The 21255-nt window shown below is 46.6% G+C and overlaps 1 protein-coding gene across 4 annotated transcripts in view; it reads right to left on the bottom strand.

The window, feature by feature from the left end:
* The window catches only part of LOC105837765 (hepatocyte nuclear factor 6), a 96504-nt gene that overhangs the window by 19838 nt on the left and 55411 nt on the right, over positions 1–21255 (bottom strand). For 2 of the 4 annotated variants that reach the window (XM_036287151.1, XM_036287152.1), the window contains one exon: positions 12753–12825. The exons of the other annotated variants lie outside the window; for them this stretch is intronic. In XM_036287151.1, the coding sequence (XP_036143044.1) occupies positions 12753–12825 (73 nt within the window). The remainder of the gene's footprint in view (positions 1–12752; positions 12826–21255) is intronic. 4 annotated transcript variants of the gene reach the window in all.

Below are 21255 nucleotides of genomic sequence, written 5' to 3'. Positions count from 1 at the left end.
ATTATCGTTGTCAAAAAATATTTTCTTGACAATAACTGTTTCAAAATATATCCATCAAAAGTTTTAGAAAAATATATTAAAAATATATTTTGATATAAATCTGAAACTTATGCTAAACTCATGAAATACTTAAAATAAAAGTAATATATTTAATTCGAATATATATTTTTGTGTATGTGTGCACAGAAGTTTATTTTAAGTGAACATTATTTGTTTTAAATAAACGAGTCTAATTTAAAATAATTATTCAGAAAATATTCTTTGTAAAGGTAGCTGTCAGTCAAAAGGAGAAAACTACTAAAAATTGAGTAGTCGCTTCTATTGGTTTGATAATTAATAATATTTGTTTGCGTGTACTCTTTTACTTCTTTATCTTTTCTTTTACAATTAATTTTGAAACTGTCCCGTTGTGCCCGACAATTTCGGAGCAACACTCATCATCTTCGATGATGTATATTTCAAGCGTTGAATTCGGGTCGAGTGAGAATCACTCGTCAGGAGTCTAACGATCCCGCTCATTGCCAATCGGTGTTTCGTCGCATTCCGCAACGCGGAGTCCGCGGACGGCTTCTTTCGGATTTTCTCGCTTCGCGAGATTTATGGCGGCGATTCGATTTTATTGCTTATTGCCCGACGCGCCCACCGCCGGTCGTCGCGCCGTCGGCCGGCGATATTCGCGGTGTCCCATTTCGTGTTCCTCTCTTGCGCCTCCTCCTCCTCCTCCTCCTCCCCCCCTCTTCTCCTCTCACATCCACTATCGATATCTCTAATTCTTTTTTCTCGAAAGGGCGGAATCGACGATTTCGGAGATGACGTTTTATTCCCGATGGCGCAGATTACTGGCGAAGATTTATTCAGATTAATAATGAAAATATAAATGCGCACGATTTTTCGTAATTTCTTTCGGAACGAACGTGTTGCTATTCCATTTGAGGAATGGAGTTCTACGACTGTTACAAAGCCGATTTGACAAATTCTGATTTTAATGAAACTTTGTATACATATAATTTACATAGATGAATTTAGAAAATATCATATTGCGGTTTCTGAGAGCGATTTTGAATTAAAGAGAGAAACTGTTTACAAGTGATTTTTAGCTTTTTTATTACATCTAACAAATTATTCAAATTATAAAAAAAAACTTATAAAATTTTTTTTCTCGCGATAACATTATCTCCACGTTAAAATAATTGTTTATTCTTAAGAAACGATTGTTTTACAAAAAAGTTTAAAAATCTTTTACTTCTTTAAATATTATTTTTGCAAATAAAGATACAGATAATTTTAAAACTTTTAAAACATCTTTTCACATCTTGAAAAGTTATTGAGAGTTACAAGACCATAATATTTGTAAAAAATAATTATTTCTAAGAATTTTCAAAAACTTTTCTTAGACCTTGTAAATATACCGAGTTTTAATTAAAATTACAAATTTTCGAGGTTCTTTTACAGTAAAGTAAAATAACGTTCACACATTCTCTATCTTGCACACATGCACACTCACGGCGACGGCACACATCGAGAGAAATCGCGACGGGTTTGAACGAGACGCGATCGATTTGATTTTACATCCTTACGTTTTGCGATATTCCGACGATATTTTGATATCGGCAAATTTTTCTCGGCACTCGCATATGTTTGGCGTTTGCTGTTACAGTTCATTCGGTATATAATGCAGCGCGTGAGAGAGAGACTCGACGCGTATGCGGTACAGCAGCGCTGAGGTATCATGAAAAGTTATAAATCAATCAAATCATCCGTTACGCGCGCGCGGGTTTATTCCCGGGTTTAAAGCGATTATAATTTCGCCGAACGCATTTACAATTACGTTAATTACAGGTTAACGCGCAGGAGTCGATCACTAATTCACGCGGCCAAATATCAGAACGCGCGCAAACAGAAGCGTGAACCGTAACTCGAACCCCCCCACCGCCCTCCCCCCCTTTCGTTCCCCCGTATACGTGTAAATCGGCCGAGAATATGTAACTAACGTCGTTAATACTTACGTGTGTTTGCGTGCACACAACACGTCTCGCATTGCACCTAAATGTAATTAAACATCATGGCATGTTTCGTGTGTAACCCGGCTCCGGGTTGACCTTAAAAGAGAGAAGGCCGCACACCGATTTCGGTGGTGGGCTAATTTCCGCAGACCGTCCTGAATTCACATTCGGGAATGGAGATTGCGTCGTATCTTACAAAGCTCACGCTCGCTGGCTCGCCGTGATACGGGGAGATACCTCCGTCTCCATCGGGGGATGTGAATTAAGGGCGGCTCGGAGAGGACGGACTCCGCTTGTACCTTTACACCATACACCGAGAGAAAAGAATAGTTGCATTTACCATAATTTATAGTTATTTTTTGGCCGTAACAATATTGTTATAGTTAAATTAACAGTATAAATTATAGTTAACTTAACGCTATATTATTGTTACAATACACTGCAAAACACATCCGCTCTAAATTCCGCGAAACTATAATGGAAAAAAATGACTTTTTTTCCACTTTAGATAAGTGTGAAATTAAAACGGAATTATATATGCAGGACATTGTCTTTAATGTCCTTCATAAATAGAACGGACTAATGTCCGCCCTAACGGCTGCCCTCCCCTCAGTTGCAATAAACATCTCTATTGCTAACCGTTTGTGCCAACACGGGCACTGATCGACGAGGCAACCACCGCGGCAAATGCACGGCATGCGATCGCGACGAATTTGAGTTGTCTCCCGCGGATGACAACGCAAACGTGTGCTTCTTTTCTCACACGCTCATGTAAAGGCGAATAATGCCCGCAAGAGGAGCACACACCCGCGTCACCATCCTCGGGAAGCAACCCAAATTCGCAATCACATGCCGCATACCCACCGCGACGGCCACCGCGCCGATCGACACCCACAACTAGCACCAACAATTAGCAACAAAAACACTCATCACAACTGCGAAGAGAACGGCCGTCAAAGCAGACAAGCTAACAGACTGTTGTAACAGTGAACGACAAAGCTATCGCTACCGCTCGCGCCATATTGCGTTGCCAGCATAGTTTTGTTTATTTCGTCCGCTTTAATATACATGACGGACCACATCCTTTATAATGTCCGGACCACATCCTTTATAATGTCCGGTTTAACGTCTATTCTATAATAATTATTTTCAGTCCTATTTATATAAAAGACATTGTCATACATAGATAAAATGTCACATTAAGAATTGCGCCAGTCACGCTTAAGTAAAATGGACACGTAAGAAATCCGTTCTAATATTGTATATTCCGTTATAAAATATACATGTCCTTTATATATAAAGAGGATATGCTTTGCAGTGTAGCTATAGCGTTCGTTCGTACAATATGTATGGTTAACGTGCCATAATTGTGATTTATGTATGGTAGAAATTATTATAATTTATAGTAAACTCTTTAGTATTTATAGTAAAATTTTTACCCTGTTTGGCACAACTATACATATACGGTTACTTGCACTAACATTATAGCAATAATAACTATAAAAATGATATTTGCAACTATAATTATTTTACTATGCAATTATAGTTGCATACACTAAACACTTTTCTCTCAGTGTACATTTACACATACTTTACTATTCGCTTGCTGTATGATATACGCGCCGAGTGTATGCACAGTGTATAATCCCCTCCGACTCGACGTGCCCTCCATGCGTAAGAAGTAAGTCCCAATGCGTCGCTGAAAAATACTAATCGGACTAATGGCAACGTTAGTTATCCTCTCGCGTTCCGGCGGTTTACATCGTGCAGGATGGTTTCAATCATTTAACAGATTGATATCTCATTAATTCGACACTATAGAGGATTACCAGCGCCACCCGTCAACCGCGATAGACCGCGACAACTTGGGTATACTTCTTCTTTTTTATCGAGTCGGAGGCGACTGATTCAGCGGATGGGACTGTACTTGTATATCTGTGCTCGACTTCCTCTCGACATTCATGCTTTGTTGAAGGGGCTGAGGGGCGGATCGACTAACAAATTACGAGAAGAGGGGGGGGGGCTGGTTTTTAGGGCTAAGTAAAGAGGGGCGGATGGGGGACAAGTACTACCTAGCGGGTGGACTATATTTTGTCAATCCATTTAACAGCTAAATACAAAGTTGGTAATTCTCAATAACAGAGAGCTCTAGTCGTGGGAATTGTTCTGGCGGGGCGGGGGTATTTTGCACGCAGCAAGATGCTCGCGTCTATCGAGACATCGCATTCCCAAGCCACGCGTCGACAAACGTCCCTTCTTGCCCGCCTGTCGACCACCAATTCGGGCTAATCCTGACCTGTCGCCCGTGTCTGACGGCGAAATTTTCCCGACGACAGGAAACATCGTCCGGTCGTCGCGTGTCACTTTCATAAACGGACGTCGTGAATCGACGAAGATTGAATTAGACGGAGAGACGTTAAGTGTACCGGTTTCGGGGATAATAATTTCAGCGAGTATCCCGACACATATAAGTCACCTTCTGTCCTTGGAGGTCTCGGTATAATTCTCCCTGGTAAAGGTCGTCAGGCGCGCATAGGGCGCAGTGAAACTCGTCGACGCTTGGCGCGGCGGCAGTTCGTCTAAAGATCACTTTTCCCCGTTGTGTACGTCTTCGTGTCGTATTTCTAAGGACAAAGACGCGAGAGACAGAGAAGGGCGCCGGAAACGAGGGCGCAGCCGGGGCTTCCACGTGCATGTGTTGGACGCCCGTCAACGGCGCGCTCGTTTCCCCCGTCCTCGTTTCCATGTCGCTAGCATACGTAGCAAAACAAACTTTCGAATCGCCGTCGTCGGATTCGCCACGAAAGGATCGGTGGTCGCGCGTGACCCCGCGCCAGGTGTCCCCGCGGGTCCACTGCCTTCCGAAAGGGCGCGACGGGGCGTCGTCGTGCGCGAGCAGGGCTCTGACGTGAGGTGCAATTTATGCGGGAGAATCTAGGTCTCGGTCTCATTAACTCCGATTGACTTGAAAAAAATTGGACGATTAAACTTACGAACTGCCAACTGCGAAACTCAAAACTGGTCACTCCACTGATCTAATTTTTCCATTACTTCAATTAAACATATTACTTAATACTTGATAAGTAATATATTAGTTTTTAGCAATTTTTTATGTAAGGAGTCGTTTCAATGTGTCGCCGAAAAATACAACTCAATAGATGAGACTTTGATATTTGCTAATTTAACACAAAAAGATTATTAGCACCCCCCCTGCAAGCTGCGATAATCTTAGGCAACTTGGATTAAGTTTTTTGCAATTGGCAATTTATAAATTCAATCAACCGCTTTTTTAAATTAATCGAAGGATCGCCACTAGCCCCCGTTGTTATTGGTCAAGTCAAAAGTTCTTCAGTCTTCGTTCCTTTGATTTTTAAAGCTAGATTTTTCTCTCGCCGACTGAAATTTGAGCAACAACGAGAGACGTCCACCGACAATCGTATTAGTGCATATACGAGGGGACGCGTCGCGTTTCGGTAAAATAAAAAAGAGGGGGAAAAAAAAATAGAAAAAACGAAGACGCTTGACAGCTGGAGATATCCGCGGGATTGTCATATTTCGCATTCGAGCAATATTTCCCTCGATTCGGAAATAAATAAATTGCCTCACGTCAGAGCACCTTCGGTCGCTCGTGTCGGTCTTACCGCGCGCGCGCGTGTGCAACGTATGCATGTGTGTGTCTGTGTGTGTATGCATATCGTGTATGCGCGCACTTTCTATATTTGCGCGTATCTTTACTTGTGTGTGCGTGTGTTTGTGTGTGCAGAGTTGCACTCTCGCGGCAGCGGCGGTGATGACGGCACACAACGCGCCCTTGTGTCGCGCGCTTGTGGTGCGAGTTATTTTCGTTCAGGGACACCCTTGCGGTGGGCGCGCGCGCGCGCGCGCACGGTCACCTCCCTCCCCTTTTAGGTTGTTTTGAATTATCCTGATTATCTCCTGCCCCCTTCGCAAAACGTGCGCTCTTTTTTCGGATGAATTGACTGGCGCGACGCGGCCCTTCGCCCTTCGTCGCGCATCGCGGCGGAGGTGCCCAGACCCGAAGACGCAGAACGGAGGGGAAAACCTTCGTTAGAGTCACTCTCGTGAATTACGTAATATTATAATGTATATGTTAGGCCATGCAGTATATGTACTACTAATATAATATATATTGTATACATAGAGATATACAATATATATTATACGGATAATATATAATATATATAGATAGATATTGACTGAGATATATATATATACAGCCCGGTGGCGTTTTATTGAGAAATTCCTCTCTCTTCCTCTCTTCCGAAAAAAAAAACCCCCCGACTGACCGGCCGTATCGTCCCTCCCTCCCCCCCTCTTTTTGCTTTCAATCTCTCTTTATTTTTTTTCTTTCACACTGTACGTAATATAAAAAGGCGCTTTCCCTCTCTCTTCCTCGGGCAATGCAACTCTTCAATTGCGTCAACAAACGCGCACCCCTCGTGATTCTCGCAGCTTTCGCCGTTTCGCTCTCGTAAACGTCTGCAGTTTTTGTGACCTGTCACGATTACTCGTGTCTCTCCCCGATCCTCACAATTCAAGCCTCCGCGAAAATCGAAGCCGCGAATGGACTGCCTTGCGATCGCAGGGGGTGTTTCGGGGGATTTTCCCTTTTTTCTTCGTTTGACCCAAGTGAGTGCTCCGCGGGCGAACGGACGGGAACGTCTTTCGCAAATAATTTCAGCCGAATCGGAAGCTCTTTTAACTTTTATCGACTGTACGTTTAAACAACGACAGGTCGACGGAAAGTCACTTTTGAAAAAATTCACAATTTTGCCTGTTCACGTCGAGTTTGTATTGCGTCGTGTGTCTCTGAACGTATATTTGAGCGTGTGTCGTGTGTGCGTGCGTGTATATGTGTGCGTGCATGCGCGTGTGTTGCGTGTGCGTGTGTGCTTCCCAGCGCGTGCGGCTTCGTGCTTACTTTCTGATCGAATGAGCGCATGGATGACGGGATCGATCGTAACCTTCGTCGCGGAGAGCAGTGATTGTGACTATCGAGGGACTGAAGAAAAAAACGTCGATTCGTGCCCGCGACGACAGAGCGAGAGAGGCTCATTCATTGTCATTCGTGACCGAGGGGGATTATCATTCCGCATTTCGTTTCGGCAAGTCGATTTTCTTTGTGAATGGATACAAAGGAATCCTGGAATCCTCTGCGCGACGAAACCCGTGGGTTATATAAAACTAACGTGATAAACGTCCGTCACTCCTCTTTTACACTTTTTTTTTTATTAAACATTCATACTTGTTTCGTTAATAATTTTGGCGGTGAATCGCGGTCTCTCTCGCGGTGCAAAGTATTTTTCGCGCGAGAAAAGGCGAGATAGGAAAAAAGAAAAACGGAGTTTAAAGAGACTTCGCCGTCCCGTTCTGTCATCAGCGTGTTACGTGTTAATTAGAGTCGCGTTTGATCGGCGCGGGAATGCCGGCCGCCGGGCCGAAATAAACGGATCCCCGATTAATCTCATTGTTAATGAAACCGGAAGCCAAAATGCGCTACTTATCGGTAAACCGATGCAATCGTCATGTCGCGTTTTCCCGCAATCTCCGCGCGAGCGGTTTCGCTTGAAATACATCGACAATCGTACACATCATCGTCGTCGATGCCGGGCGGATTGACGCGCGTCTTCCATGCTGCAGAGGGGGGGGGGGAGGAAAAAAAACGTTAATCACGCTTCGCGTTATAGGAAAATTCATTTGGAAAGTCGCCGGTGACGAGAGAAAAGGTCATAGCGAGAGGTACGGCGGATAAAAAAAATTTACGACGTGCTTTTCATTCTTCCGTCAATATTAACAGAGAACGTTCTGTCATTCTTGCTGTCGCGAGATGCGCCATGTATTAGCAATTTCATTTGCGCAAGAAATAAAATTAATGACATGTGAATAGAAGCGGTTATACACACAGACGCACGCGCACACACATACACACATATGTAGATTTATATATAAATAAACGTATAAATCTTTAATCTCTCCCCGACAAATTGAGGGAGAATGGCAAATACGGGGGGTACCGTTCCGTCGGAATTTTCACGGTGCTGGTAGAAATGATAAACTCGGTAAACAGCAATTATGGTTATGAGGCGTTAAAAATTAATGAAAACGCGGAAACCAATTAACCGGCGAGGGCGCGGGCGGCGGCGAGTGCGTTAGGATCAATTCGGTTTTCTCATAGGTCACGGTAATTATTCAATACGCCATTTGCCGCGTTACATCATTCAGCGGGCCGTCATTAACTTAATTATTTGCCGTTGCCGCGATAAACATGCGCCCGTCGTAATTTTCGCGGTCCGTTCTCGCGTCCCCCTCAAGGAATATATCGCTCTTTGCAGAATGGAAGAGCGCTCGTCCGGCGGTCCATGGTAAAATGCACGAAAGAAATTTTCTATTCCTCTCTCTCTCTCTTACGTGGGTGGCATTGTCTCCGAGTCATCTTTTTTTTTAAACTGCGATTACACTGATAGAAAAAAATAGTTGCGACAACCATAATTTCACTATAATTTATGGTCCATTGAGGACCCAATCATATTTTTATAGTTATTCAACAATGTAAATTATAGTTGGTTTAAACTATATTATAGTTCTCATAACCATAATATTAATTTATGCAACTTATGATATGATATAGTAATAATTACTATAAAAACGATATTCCTAACTATAATTATTTTACTATGCAATTATAGTACAAATACAACATATTCTTCTATCAGTGTAATTTGATTTTCATCTCGCTAAGATTTCACCCTATTGACATTCCGTGAGAAATAATTTCGTACTCTAAGTGACGGACGACTCTCACATTTCTAAGTACTTAATGCACCGCGAGACACTTGGATCTTTTCAATGGACAATTGCGCTCAAATTATTTTAAGAAACTGCGCTCGCGAGGTTCCAGCGAGTACCCCCCTCCCCCCCACGAGCTCGCGACGTTAAGTAGAACTTGTACAATTATTATTAATAATTTGGTCTCAAGCGAGTAAATATAGATCGTCCGAGAAGAGAGACGATGCATATTTAATCTCGGTGAGGTATCATCGATAGCCAATACCACCCACTTCCGGTGTCATTCGCAGGGTCGTTCCGATAAGCGCGCGCGTGGGTGCTTACACCCCCCGAGGGGAGAGAAGGAAAAGAAAGAAAGAACGAAAGAGAAGGAAAAGGAAACCTAACCGTGACATAATTGCTCCCGCGGACTTAACGTTATTTCTTTTTTTTTTTTTCTTTCTGGAGGGCGGTGAAATTTCGTTTCGAGAGCGCGCGCGTTAATCGAGGGTTAGCGAGGGTTAGCCGAGTGCAAAGTGACCAAGAAACAACCCTGCCGATGACAGGCGGACATTTCACGCCCCCTCGTCGCGAGCGATCGTGTCCACGTCAAGTCGGATCAATCCGATCGCCCGGTGATTCGCCGCGTGTAATCTCTCCCCCTCTCTCTCCCCTTTCCCTCCCGCTCGCTCGCTCGCTCGCTCGCTTCACATGCACTCCCTCTTTCATACTGCCTCTCTCTCGTTTTTTTCACCGTGGTCTTTCTCTCTCTTTCTCTCTCTCTCTTTCCGATTCGCATATTTGGTTTCGAATTTAGAGTGTGGCTGCTCGCGGTAGCGACGAGGTTACCCGCAAGAATCGTGAAAGCTGTGGATCTCGCGGGCGCGGATTAACCCTTTAACTGAATCCCTTCTCCTCACTCGCGTCGGCGACGCGATCAATTTTAGTCTAGGATTAGGGACGCCGGAAGAAGAGCACCGTCCCTTATCCGCCTCTTTGCGACGGGAAGTTGTGAACTACGACTGGCGAGATTGATCGCCAATTTGTCCTACACTTTTTTCCCCCTCCTTACACACCTTTTTTATCTCTCTCGCATCACGCCTAGCTCTAAACCGTAATTTCATTCAATTATCCGACAAAAATCGAAGTTTAAGACCGGATAAACTTGTCGATAAACGAATTTGTCGGTTAACCCGCGGTCAAACTTAATGATGCCGTTGGATAGAGCATCGGGTCAAGTTCAGCCGTAAGTTAACCCGATAATATGGAAAATCGGGCCTCCGAGGTATATAACACAGTTAAGAAACTAATTCGAGTTGCGTATTTTCGTAGTTGAAAAACTCACTGCCGAACGCGCGTTTTACCACAAAAGTACGACAGGATCGTGAGTCACGCCGAGATCCGTTTCTTTTTTCTTTTTTTTTTTTAACGAAAAGAGAAGGAACTCATTGAAGGGATCTTGAACGACGCTTAGGACGACACGATCTCACCGTGTTTGCGGTACAGCCTGAAAGCCCTGGGGCAAGTGGGAAGCACCCCTCCCCCCCGGCGTTTCTGAATCATGAAAATCGAAAACCGAAACGATTGGTTTCTATAGCTTCGAGCTGGACGTGATGATTAATCGGCGTGAGGGACGTCTCTCTCTCTCTCTCTCTCTCTCGGGCCAGTTAAAGGGCTAAACAACTACTTGATCGCGTTGCCGATTCAATTTGGAATACGGTTCCCCGTTAATCCCTCGAAACAGAGCGTTCGCTTTTTTTCTTCCTCTTCCCCCTTTCCGGCCATTCTCCTTTTCACCCCCTCGCGTTTCTACCCCTTCTTTTCTTTTCTTTTTCTCAACCCTCTCTATCAGCAGCGACTCGAGCGTCTTCTCAATAAAATGCCTCCGTACGTGTGTCACTTGTCTGGTATTATATTGGTACTTTCCTTGTTTTGGCGGAATTGCTTGTAATGGTTAGTTCACATATACATACGACTTGTGGAATCGTTGTTGTTGTGTTGTGGCGTGGCTGTTTGTTGTGTGATATACGTGTCTGTTTCTCTTTAATCTAAAGCTTACGTTTAAAGAAGCAGCAGCAAGATACGGTAAATATATATATAATATGTAGGCGGGTTGGGTATATAGAGGCCATAATCACGTATGTATAATATAAATATATAGATATATATGTATATTACGGTTCATACAAGGTACAGCGAGCGTGCATGGATATCCATTGTATATATGTATATATTTTTCCCCACCCATGTGAGAGATTCGCTTGCCTTTTCGAGAGCTGTCGATGCTCTGGTCGCACAGCTAAATCAACAAACAGAACTCAGTCATAATATATAAATGCAGCCCGCCATTGCTCGCTTCCCCCCTCCCCCTCTCGTCCGCGCCGTACGTTATTCCCGAGTAATCTTTAATCCTCTCGCCCACCCCCCCCTCGAGCGCGAAGATGCATCTGTCCGTTTTGACTTCACGCGCGCTTCCGACGTCCCCCGTTGAAATAAAATTTGACGAAGGTCTGACCCGGCGGATATTTTCGGCCGAAACTCTACGAGGTTACGTTGCGAGGACGATCCTCCGATCTCCGAATTTTCCCTCGGCGGAGACGCTTGCGTCGCGTCCGAGGGAGAAAAGATCGTCCGGTCGGCAGGTGTACTTTCGCGAATATTTCGACGGAGGAAAAAAAAACGATGGAAGAAAAGAGGAGCGCGGGGTCCCGAGCGTGAGGCCGGGGAGACTCGCGTCTCGCGGGGAGACGTGCCGAAGGAGGATGTCCAGCGACCGAGGCCTGCGGTCGCGGGACATCCATCGACTTCCGGGGCACGACTCCGTCGCGAGAACGGACCTCCTCACCCCCGGCCTCGTTCCGCGCGCGCGGAAAAATCGCGCGTACAACGACGGACGACGACCGCGTCGACGACGACGACGCAGCGTACGCCTGCGTCGCGTCGCGTCGCGTCGCGTCGCTCTCGTTCGTGACGTCGCCATTTTTCCCGTCCCGTCCCCCGTTCGTTATGCTCCTTTTGGAGCAACTCCTCCCCCGGGGGAACGCGCGCGCGAAAAGCGTTTTTCGGTTTCGATCTCCCCGCCTTGATTTCCGATTTCCTCGCCACGCTCGAGCGGCGGCTGCATTGGAAGTTGAAGACGAACAAAAATGCGAAGAGAAAGAGAAAACAAACGATATGGGTGAAAGGGCAGAAAGAAGAAGAAGAAGAAGAAGCTGCGCCTATAAAACGTAGACATATAATATCTGTACATATGCATGAGGTCGATCGATTCATCCATCGGTCAGTCAATCGAAAACAATTGACGAATAAGGACTACAGCCGGGGATCAGAATCAATGGGGGGAATTAATTAACTGACTGAACCAAAAAAAAATCGCAAAGGCAAGTCGTGTGTTGAATGTCAATCGGCAAAGTGTTTTCGCGCGAGCAGAGAGAAGTCCACGTCTTCCGAAAAAAAAAAAGAGAAAGAAGAGGGAAAATAGGGAAATACTTTTTTATTAGGTTCAGTATTCGATTGCGTGGAATCGCGTTTTACCGTGAGCCAATTCTGTTCAATGAAAATAGCGGGCAACGTTTACTGACGGGATTTTACGTTTCCCCACTTTTGCAGTCGCCACCTCGCGACAGATTTGACTCGCAATAAAACGCGAAACTGAACGTCGATACAGTGATTTTCCAAGAAACAAGATTAACGGATCGAAAATTCGTGGACCACCGAGAGCTATGAAACAGGACCTCGGAAAGGACTCCTTTCCACCCACGCGCGTGTCCATGTGTGTCCTTGTTCATATATATATATATATGTGCGTGTATGCGTATATTTGTATAATATATATAGAGACAAAGGTCAAAGGTCAATGTAATCTCGAACCATTACAACAATGTCATAGTAATCTGGTTTCAGAAACATGTGTGGTTATCATAGGTGGAATTATTTACGAAACACCGAAACTGAGAGACTCACAAGCAGGAAGAGGAGGGTGTTTTCCTTCGTTTAGAGTTGACCGATCTCACGTTAACATTGCGCATCTGGTAGTCTGCAATGCAAAACACACTTTGGTAGGGTCAGGGACGGACGACGGCCTTCGACGAGACGACGAGAAACGGAGATGGCGACTTGTTTCCCCCTTTTTTTTTCTTAACTCGCGATTCTCTCTCTCTCTCTCTCTCTTTCGTTCTCGTTCTCTCTGATCTCGCCTTTGTAGAGTTCATTCGACTGGATTCACAGTGAAACGCCGTTGGATAACTGTATGCGGCGCGTAAACCGATCTTAGTAAAAGAACCTTCGTTCGCGTGACGCCACTGAATCGAAGATTAACAGTTGGATCAACAATTTCTTTGCGCTCGATCCGGCGCGTATGCGCACCGTAAAAATTTTGTTTGACCGTTTTATCGAGCCATTTTATTAAACCGCCGTGCGTCGAGACATCACGAGGAAGGATTTTTCTACCGAGTTTACGGGCGCGGTTGCTTAATTATCCGACGGCGATTCTCTCTCTTTCTCTCTCTCTCTCTCTCTCTCTCTCTCTCTTTCTTTCCGGTCGCCGTTTCTCTCGTCGCCGCTTTCTTTTTTTCCTGCACTCTCCTTTCCACTTTTCACATTACCCCCGACACTCCGTCTCTATCTCTCACTCCGTCTCTGTCTCTTAGGTCGGGGTGACGCGCACAAACCATCTCGTCGTCGATTTTCTCTCTTCGCGTTCTTCTCTTCCGCCGCCCGGCAGAGAAAGCGACGGCGACACGTATTTAGACCCGCGACAGTCGCGATCGCGTGTCGACAACGACACCGTAATCATCGCGCGAAATGACGCCGCATCGCGGTGTTCTCATCAGCGTTCTTCGTTCTTCAAAGCGAAACAAGAGTAATCTTTACAGATATTCGGGAAAAGTCGGGAATTCCGTCTAATCAATTAATTAATTAATTGAAATCCACGACCTATTTATCAAATCGTAAAACGTCGAACGAGTAAACCGCGAAATTAACCGAATAAGTCGTGTCTTCGAGTCTGATCGAGTGCGACCGTAACTCCTGATTCCACGTCCGACCATACGGCGGCCGTAACTCCTTGCTTCTCGACTGACCCGTAGGCGGCCGTAACTCCTTAAGTAAACCGCGCTGCCCCGTCGTCGCTTTCTCTCCTTGTCTCCTTTTTTTCCCCCCTTATTTTATTCTTTTCGTTGCCCTTCCTCCTTCATCGAAGGGAGGGGGGGGGCGGGGGAGAAAATTCGAATTGGCGACGAAAGTGAAATCGCAGGGACCCGTTGGGGGGGACCCGCCGTTAAAACTGCCCGCCATTTGAAATAAAGAGGAACGCTGCGTCAATCAGAGAACAAGAAACGCAAATCAAGTGGCCCTCGGCGCGAACGGACGGCCCCTGTCGCTCTCTTTGCCTCGGGGGGGTTACCAAACTATACCTCGGGATATAGAAGTCCACTCTAAATTCGAAACGAAATCAACGAGCCGAACCGAGCGGCCGCTTTCGCGAAAGCGGAGAGAATTCGAGGGTCCTCTCTCTCTATGTATATCTCTGATCTACGTCCGGCTCGATCGGTCAAGCTCTCTCTTGATCTCCAGCGACCACTTTCCCCCTGGCGCCGACGTGGGGATCCCAGGGAGGATCCGCACGAAGGTGGTCCAAGGCTGTGTTTTTCCCGAGGCTCGGGGACCTGGCGTCCGAGAAATCCGCGGACTTTCAGAAGATTCGACCCGACGCGACAAGAAGTCAAATAAATTAAAAAAAAAAAAAGGAAAAGAAAACGATACAACACACGCGGAACGTCCATAGAGATCCGAGAATTCGGGGATCCCGCGAGAATCCTCGCGGGACTCGGGGAACCCAAGGATTTTACGAAAACTCCGGTGGACCCGTAGGCGCCCGTGGACTGCGGGATCCGAGGATTCCAAGGTCCAAGCGCCCGGCACCCTCATCGGACGTCCTCGAGGATCCGCGGGGGTTCCTTATTAGCGAAGAAGAAAGGAAAGAAGAGAGAAAAAAAAACGAACTCATGGCGTCTCATCGCCAATCATCGGTCATTATCCCGGTCGCGATTATCGAAATTACTTTCCGCCCCGCGGAGGCTCGAGGACGCCCCCCCCCCCTGATCCTGAAAAGAAAATTGTTATATGCTGTTCAACGATAGGAGGGGAGCACGTGTATGCGTGAGGAAGCGTATGTGTGTGTGTGTGTATGTGCGTGCGTGTGGAAGGAACGACGTGTGTGTGTGGATGTACACGCACACACACATGTACACGTATCTATGTGTATACCGGGCGTTGTTAACGCACGACGTATTTAGTCCACGCGAAAAGCGATCGGGGGGCGGGGGAGGGGGAGAGGGACGTAAACGGACGTAAGCGGGAATAAAAAAAAAAAGAGAGAGAGCTGCTGAATATCTGTCGGGGCTGGCGATTTGCTCTTGTCCTCATCGTCGTCCTCCTCTTGCGCGCGCGTATGTCTGTGTCTGTGTTGTGTTGCGAGCGCGGGATGCTCATCGTGCTCGTGCACTCGCAGTCGATATATTTTTCCGTTCGCCTGCGTTCGCCGTCGTCTTTTTTTTCGGGAGACGGACGATTAAAGAGAAAGGCAAAAAGGAAGGGCGGAGCGGGGGAAGGGAAGCTTGGGTTCGTGCGATCGGGAAGCTTTTTGGAACTTGCTCCACGCCGATTAGTCGCCCGGAGCATTATCGAATCGCCGAGTCGAATCGATATGACGTTTCTTGACGCGTCTTCTTATTTTTAAAAAAATTACGGCGTTACACGTATCTGATTTCGTAGATTTAATGTCCATGAAATTATCGCCGTTGTATCTCGATGTTAATTTTGCCTCGTACGGAGAACAAGTTGAAATCGAACGACGTGTTAGCTGAAAATTAACGATAACACTCAGGCGCACACTTGAGAGCGATTATACCGCATCGTTTTCATCGTTAATTTAATTAGTCTACTTGCAGTACACATAAGTTTAATAGACTTGCAACGGAAAGAACGATTTTGCTAAAGTACTTAAAAATTTACTCGAATACAGATCTGAGAATAATTTTGTTGGATCATCGAAATAATTGCGAAAGACTTTTAAAGCACGATGAGGAACGCTGCGAAAAGTTTTGACACTCTAGCAACAGTTTGAGTGTTCTAATTCTCTTGATGATCTATCAGAATTATTTTTGGATTTTATCAAGTGAAATTTTTAGATAACAAAATCTTCTCGTTTATATTATTGCGAGATATTTCTCCAGAGATATTCGCGGCGAATATTATAACTTTAGAACATTTTGAATGCATTACGATAGGAATACTTGATCACGTATTTTTTTGCACATTGAAAAATACGAGTTCTATACCGAGAAAATGATTTTGCTCGAATATCCATAAATTTAGTTATAGATCTAAAAATAATTCTGTTTGACTGTTAAAATAATTATGAACGAGATTGTGATAGTCTAACAAAAATTATTTTCAGATTCATATCGAGAGAAACTTTTAGATACCTTAGCAAAAACATTCTTTCCGTGTGCTGCCGAGGAAAACAATTATTCAATTTACTTTTCTTTCTAGTAAGTAACTTTATTAAAGTTATCCTTAATAAAGAAGAGTCTTCCTGATAATTGTCTCGAAATGTATTTAAATTTTAGAAAAACTCATCATATATTCAAAAAGGAATTTAAATTCTTTCGAAGATTATTATAAAATTGCATCGGAGAAAAGTCGGAATAATCAGTAAATTAAAATTTTGTTTTAACTTGATAATCTGTATTGAAGTATTCTAAATTCAAAATATATTTTGAATAAATTTAATGCTTGATGATGAACTTGTGACAGATTTACGGCTGCATAAACTTATGAAATACTTTAAACGAGTAATATTTACTTAATTTCAAGTTATTTATTCTTCCGCACGCAGAAATTTGTTTTAAGCAAATATTCGTTGCCTCAGGTAAATGACGAGTGCACTTGATTATTATTGAGAAAATATTCTTCGTCGAGATAATCTAATTACTTAAGGGGAAAGAAATTAAGATTCGTGAAAAGCTCGGGTTTCTTTGCGCACGAGAAATTGAATATTTCGCTGCGTGTTTGAAGGCATGCGTGAGAAGTCTTTGTCGGCAAAGTCGGGCGCGCAAGACGATAGCGGAGCCTTTTCAAGGCGTTTCGATGTTTGCGTGCCCTTGAATGCCGATGGCGTTTTAATTAACTGCAAAATTAACGGCCGTTGATTGAATTGTTAATTAAAGTCCGCGGACTCGGTTGAATCGCGGCCGGATCTTGCTCGTGCACAAATATAACGCGCGCCGCCCGAGTCGGATCCTGCATTCTGCGAGCGCAAACAAACGGAGCGTCCGTCACCTCTCGTCTCACGACGAGTCGAAAATATGATGAGCAGAAGAGGAGGGAAATAGAATAAGAAGTCGAGACTATTTTTCAGAGTTCCTTTCTTCGTTCGTGCGACGCGCGACCCGATTATCTTCTTCGGGGGGAAAGGAATAAAAAATCAAACTCCGCGTTCGTCAGCCGCGCGCGCGCGCGTTTCGACTCCGGATGATTACAGCCGTCATTTTGTCGCTTCAGCATTTCGGCAAAAATATCCACCGGCGAGAAGAAGAAGAAGACGACGACGACAAAGAAGAAGTGTCATTTCTCATTCCCAAGACGGTGAAAGAATAGCCGATGCGTTTTAATGCATCCATCTGTGTTTTTAATTTTATCCGCTAAAACCGTGGTTAGCCGCCTCGCGGTGTGACGCCTCGCTCCCTCTTCGATATTCCGAACGCGAATAGCATAAAAGCCCGCTAACTGCATTTCGATTGTTGAAAAATAGCTTATTTGACAGTTTTTTGCAGCGCGCGCGGTTCCGATCGATCGCGATTAAAGACGGCTTATCAGATGCAAATGGCTAAATTGAGGAAAGTTTAGAGGTAATTTAAGTAAAAAATGAATTACTTTAATTTCCCCCAAGTTTTTTCCTTCTTGGAGGAAATTTAAAGAAATTTCCCCGACGACGGCCCCGAAGTTTCTCGATTTCTTTTCAGGTGGAATTTAGAAGCTTCTTTTTTTTTATATTAATAAAAAAATTGCGCCGTCCTTTTATCTGTCTGAGGGTACGAAGGTTTCCAGGAGTTCAAGTATTTAATTGCCGATCCGAGTGGACCGGGAATCGAATCGCCGCGAATCTGCGGAGGGGGGAGGAGGGGGATCCGAAAATTCCGGTGCGCAAAGCTTGCGATTTTTGGGATCTTTCGGGGATTTAGAGATCCCCGAAAGATAAGGATCGAAGCGCCAATATCTTGAGGCCCTCAACCCTCCCCTCTCTCTCTTCTCTATGTCTCTCGATGTCCGTCTCTCCTGTTTCTTGACTGCTTCTGCTCTCGAAGAGACGAAACGTCATTATTACATTCTCTACCTTCTTTTATCTACCCTGCACCTCACTGGCACCAATTCCCCTTGCGCTATTCTCGAAACCTACCGCAGAGGCAAAAAGAGAGATAGAGATAGAGAGAGAGAGAGAGAGAGAGTCGATTACCTTTGACGGAACCACCTGTTCGGCGTTATCCTCTTTTTTTCTTAAGCGACGCCCGAATTCGTTTCATGGCTCGCGTCCGCCGCCACCGCTGCCGCCATGGCGCATCCGCATACGCTATAAAGCGGCAAAGTGGTCGGTCGGTCGCGGACAGAGAAAAGCGCGGGGGGGAAGGGTGAGGTAGGTGCCCCGGTGCATCCATACCAGCGGTATGGGCGGACGTCGAGAGCGCGGTAGAGGGCGAGAGGCTGAGGGTGGGCGGTGGGGTGGGAATTTAAAAGTAATTTTGACGTCGGAAAGAGTGGCCGGTGCTGAGAGAGGGCACCGACGGATCGTTACGGTCCTTTGATCGCGAATTAAAAGCTCGAAGTCGACAGTTTAGCGATGCCACCTCTATCGTGACGATGGGCGGCGAGCGATGGTGCTGTCTCTCCTTCCTCTCCCTTTCCACCCTTCTCTCTCTCTCTCTCTCTCTCTCTTTCTGGCGCAAACTCCGGATACCTATCCACCATCCCGAGTCTCTCTTCCTCCTCCTCCTCCTCCTCCTCCTCCTCTATCTACTTCTGCCTCTGTCTTTTTCCGCGCAATGCCATCCGCCTGTCTTTCTCTTCCCACCATCCCCTCGTAGGCGCGCTCTCGCGCCATATTTCCCTGTCTTCTGCGGCCGGTTCGTTAACCTGTCTGCAGCATTTATTGGCGCTTGCCGATGTAAAAGGAAGAGCTTACCAATAACATATTACTGTGTTTCAATTCTGCAACGGGCGTAGGGTAGTGAAAGGGGTGGCGTGGGGCGGTAGGGAACGCGGCGTTTCGCGGATAAATCCTTTGCGAGAGCGACCGTTGCGTCAGTCGACGGGAACGGGCCGCGTTCGGGGTTTTTTTCCCTCCCCCCTCCCTTACCCAGCTTCTACCCACCCCCTTCTCGCCTGACCTAACCCCTTTTGGCCCTTCGCCTTTGGTCTCTTTGGAACCGGGGGAGAGTGGTATGGGGGCATCCTTGGATCGTCCCGTCGATCGCCGCCGATTGATACGCGATCGGCCGTCCGGTGTCCGGCCGGCTCGATTGTGCTGATTTCATTACCATCGAAAATTTAATTTAACTTTCATAGAGCGACGTGCACCGGCACCGACGACGCCGTGTGCTATTAATAAGAGCAAATAGCGCGACGGCCGACCGCGCGCGCGTTTCTTTCTGACTCTGCCCCGAGGGAGGAGGGTCAACGATGACGCGGGCGGATAAACAGAGGACGTGCCTTGGAAAAAGGGCCTGTGCGGAAAGTGGTGGCGCGCCGACGGGAGGAATCAAAGGTTACGGAATAACTTTGATGGGCGGAGCCCATCAAGCGTTCGGGCTTGGCGGTTCTCCGAAAATTGAATCCACGGTTTCGCGCGCCGCTGGGGCTCATATTTTTCGCGTGGGGAGGGGGAGGGGGATTAAGATTTCGTGTTTTGCGTGTTAGAGTGAAAAGCTCACCCACGACGGCCAACGAGCCGATCGTTTCCTCCCCATTGGCTTCGGGAATTTATCGTTCAATCTCCCTCGTCCCGACATCAGGCGGCCCGTCGCGTCGCCACCTCGTTCGCGCGACTCCATTATCTAAGCATCTGATTCAAACCCTTCCTTCCTCCGTTCTCTCTCTTTCTTTCTCTCTGAAGCGTTCCGTAAAAATTCATGCGGGGGAAGAACCGCTGCCTGGCACGTTCGATTAAGCGTTTATCCGCAGCCGCGGAAACTTGGGAGCCGGACGCGACTAGTGGCTTATAATAAATATTTCGACCGCGTCGACGGCAGGAGAATCGGAAGGGGGTGAGGAGGGGGAGGGGGGAAACGGCTGTGCACGGCGGAGACGAAGCCGTTTAGGCGGGATACGTTCGATTTTGTCCGAATATGACGGCTCGACGTTGCATACGAGAGTCGCCGCGAGTGAGCGAGCGAACGCGCGAGGAAAGGGGAGAGAGGACACGGCGACTCGTGGTGGATATAGAAGGCCGCGCGGGGAACGGGGAGGGGGAGGGGGGGAGGACGGATTCGAAGGCCGGGGCTTTTCGGTCGAGAGTTTCGGCCGGAATATCGGAAAACGCCGCCGAGTTAGAGTACAAGGGAGAGTCCGGAGGCTTACCCCGATATATATATATGCATATAAACACAATACCTTGCCGGTCGCGAGGAGGGACGTGGGGGAGGGAGCGGGCGCGGAGGGGTGGGAGGTGGTGCGCGCCGCACACAACCGCGCGCGCCCGCGTCACGTACGATTCCTCGCGTACACGCAACCCCATCGCTCCGGGAATATCCGCAACACCCCGCGCGCACGTGTGTGTACTTTATATCTGCTACAGGGCGACGAGGGGGGCCTCAAAAAACGCGGGGCGGAGGGGGGAAAGGGTTCTTCCGCGCGGCGGAACCGTGTTCGCCGCCTTCTCTCCATCCGAAGCGCCGCCCGCTAATCCGAAAACTCGCGCGTGTGTGTGTGTGCGTGTGTGCGTGTGCTCGAAAATAATCGTGCACGACGATTATTACCCCATCGTCTGTTTCGGCTGTGGGGTTGGAGAGCGCGATCGCCGACGGCCGATCGAGCGGATCGACTTGCGAAGGGGTGGATCCGCAGGCGGAAGATTACGCGGGGATCTCGAATTTTGGGGCTCTCGGCTCTTTTTCCGAAAAGAACGGATTAAAAAAGAAAAAATAAATCCGTCCGAGTCCGCGTTCGACGAGCGCTGAGTTTTTCCCTTCGTTCTCGTCGCCGAGTTTTCGATTCGGGGGGGAGGGGCGGGGAGGAGGGGACTTCGCGAAGTCATTAGGAATCGCGAATCGTTTTTGACGGAAACTTTTTTTTTACGGCGCCCCTGCTAATCTGTTCGCTATTGTCAGTATACTAACTTCGAACTGTGATTAATCGATAGTTGATATTACCGTTTTCAACGAATGACAGTCGTACCATTTAATTATTAATA

The sequence above is a fragment of the Monomorium pharaonis genome, chromosome 5 (genome assembly GCF_013373865.1).
Source record: "Monomorium pharaonis isolate MP-MQ-018 chromosome 5, ASM1337386v2, whole genome shotgun sequence".
NCBI classification, from domain to species: domain Eukaryota; kingdom Metazoa; phylum Arthropoda; class Insecta; order Hymenoptera; family Formicidae; genus Monomorium; species Monomorium pharaonis.
The sequence above is the reverse complement of the archived record's forward strand: the minus strand, read 5'-3'. Positions and strand labels throughout refer to the sequence as shown.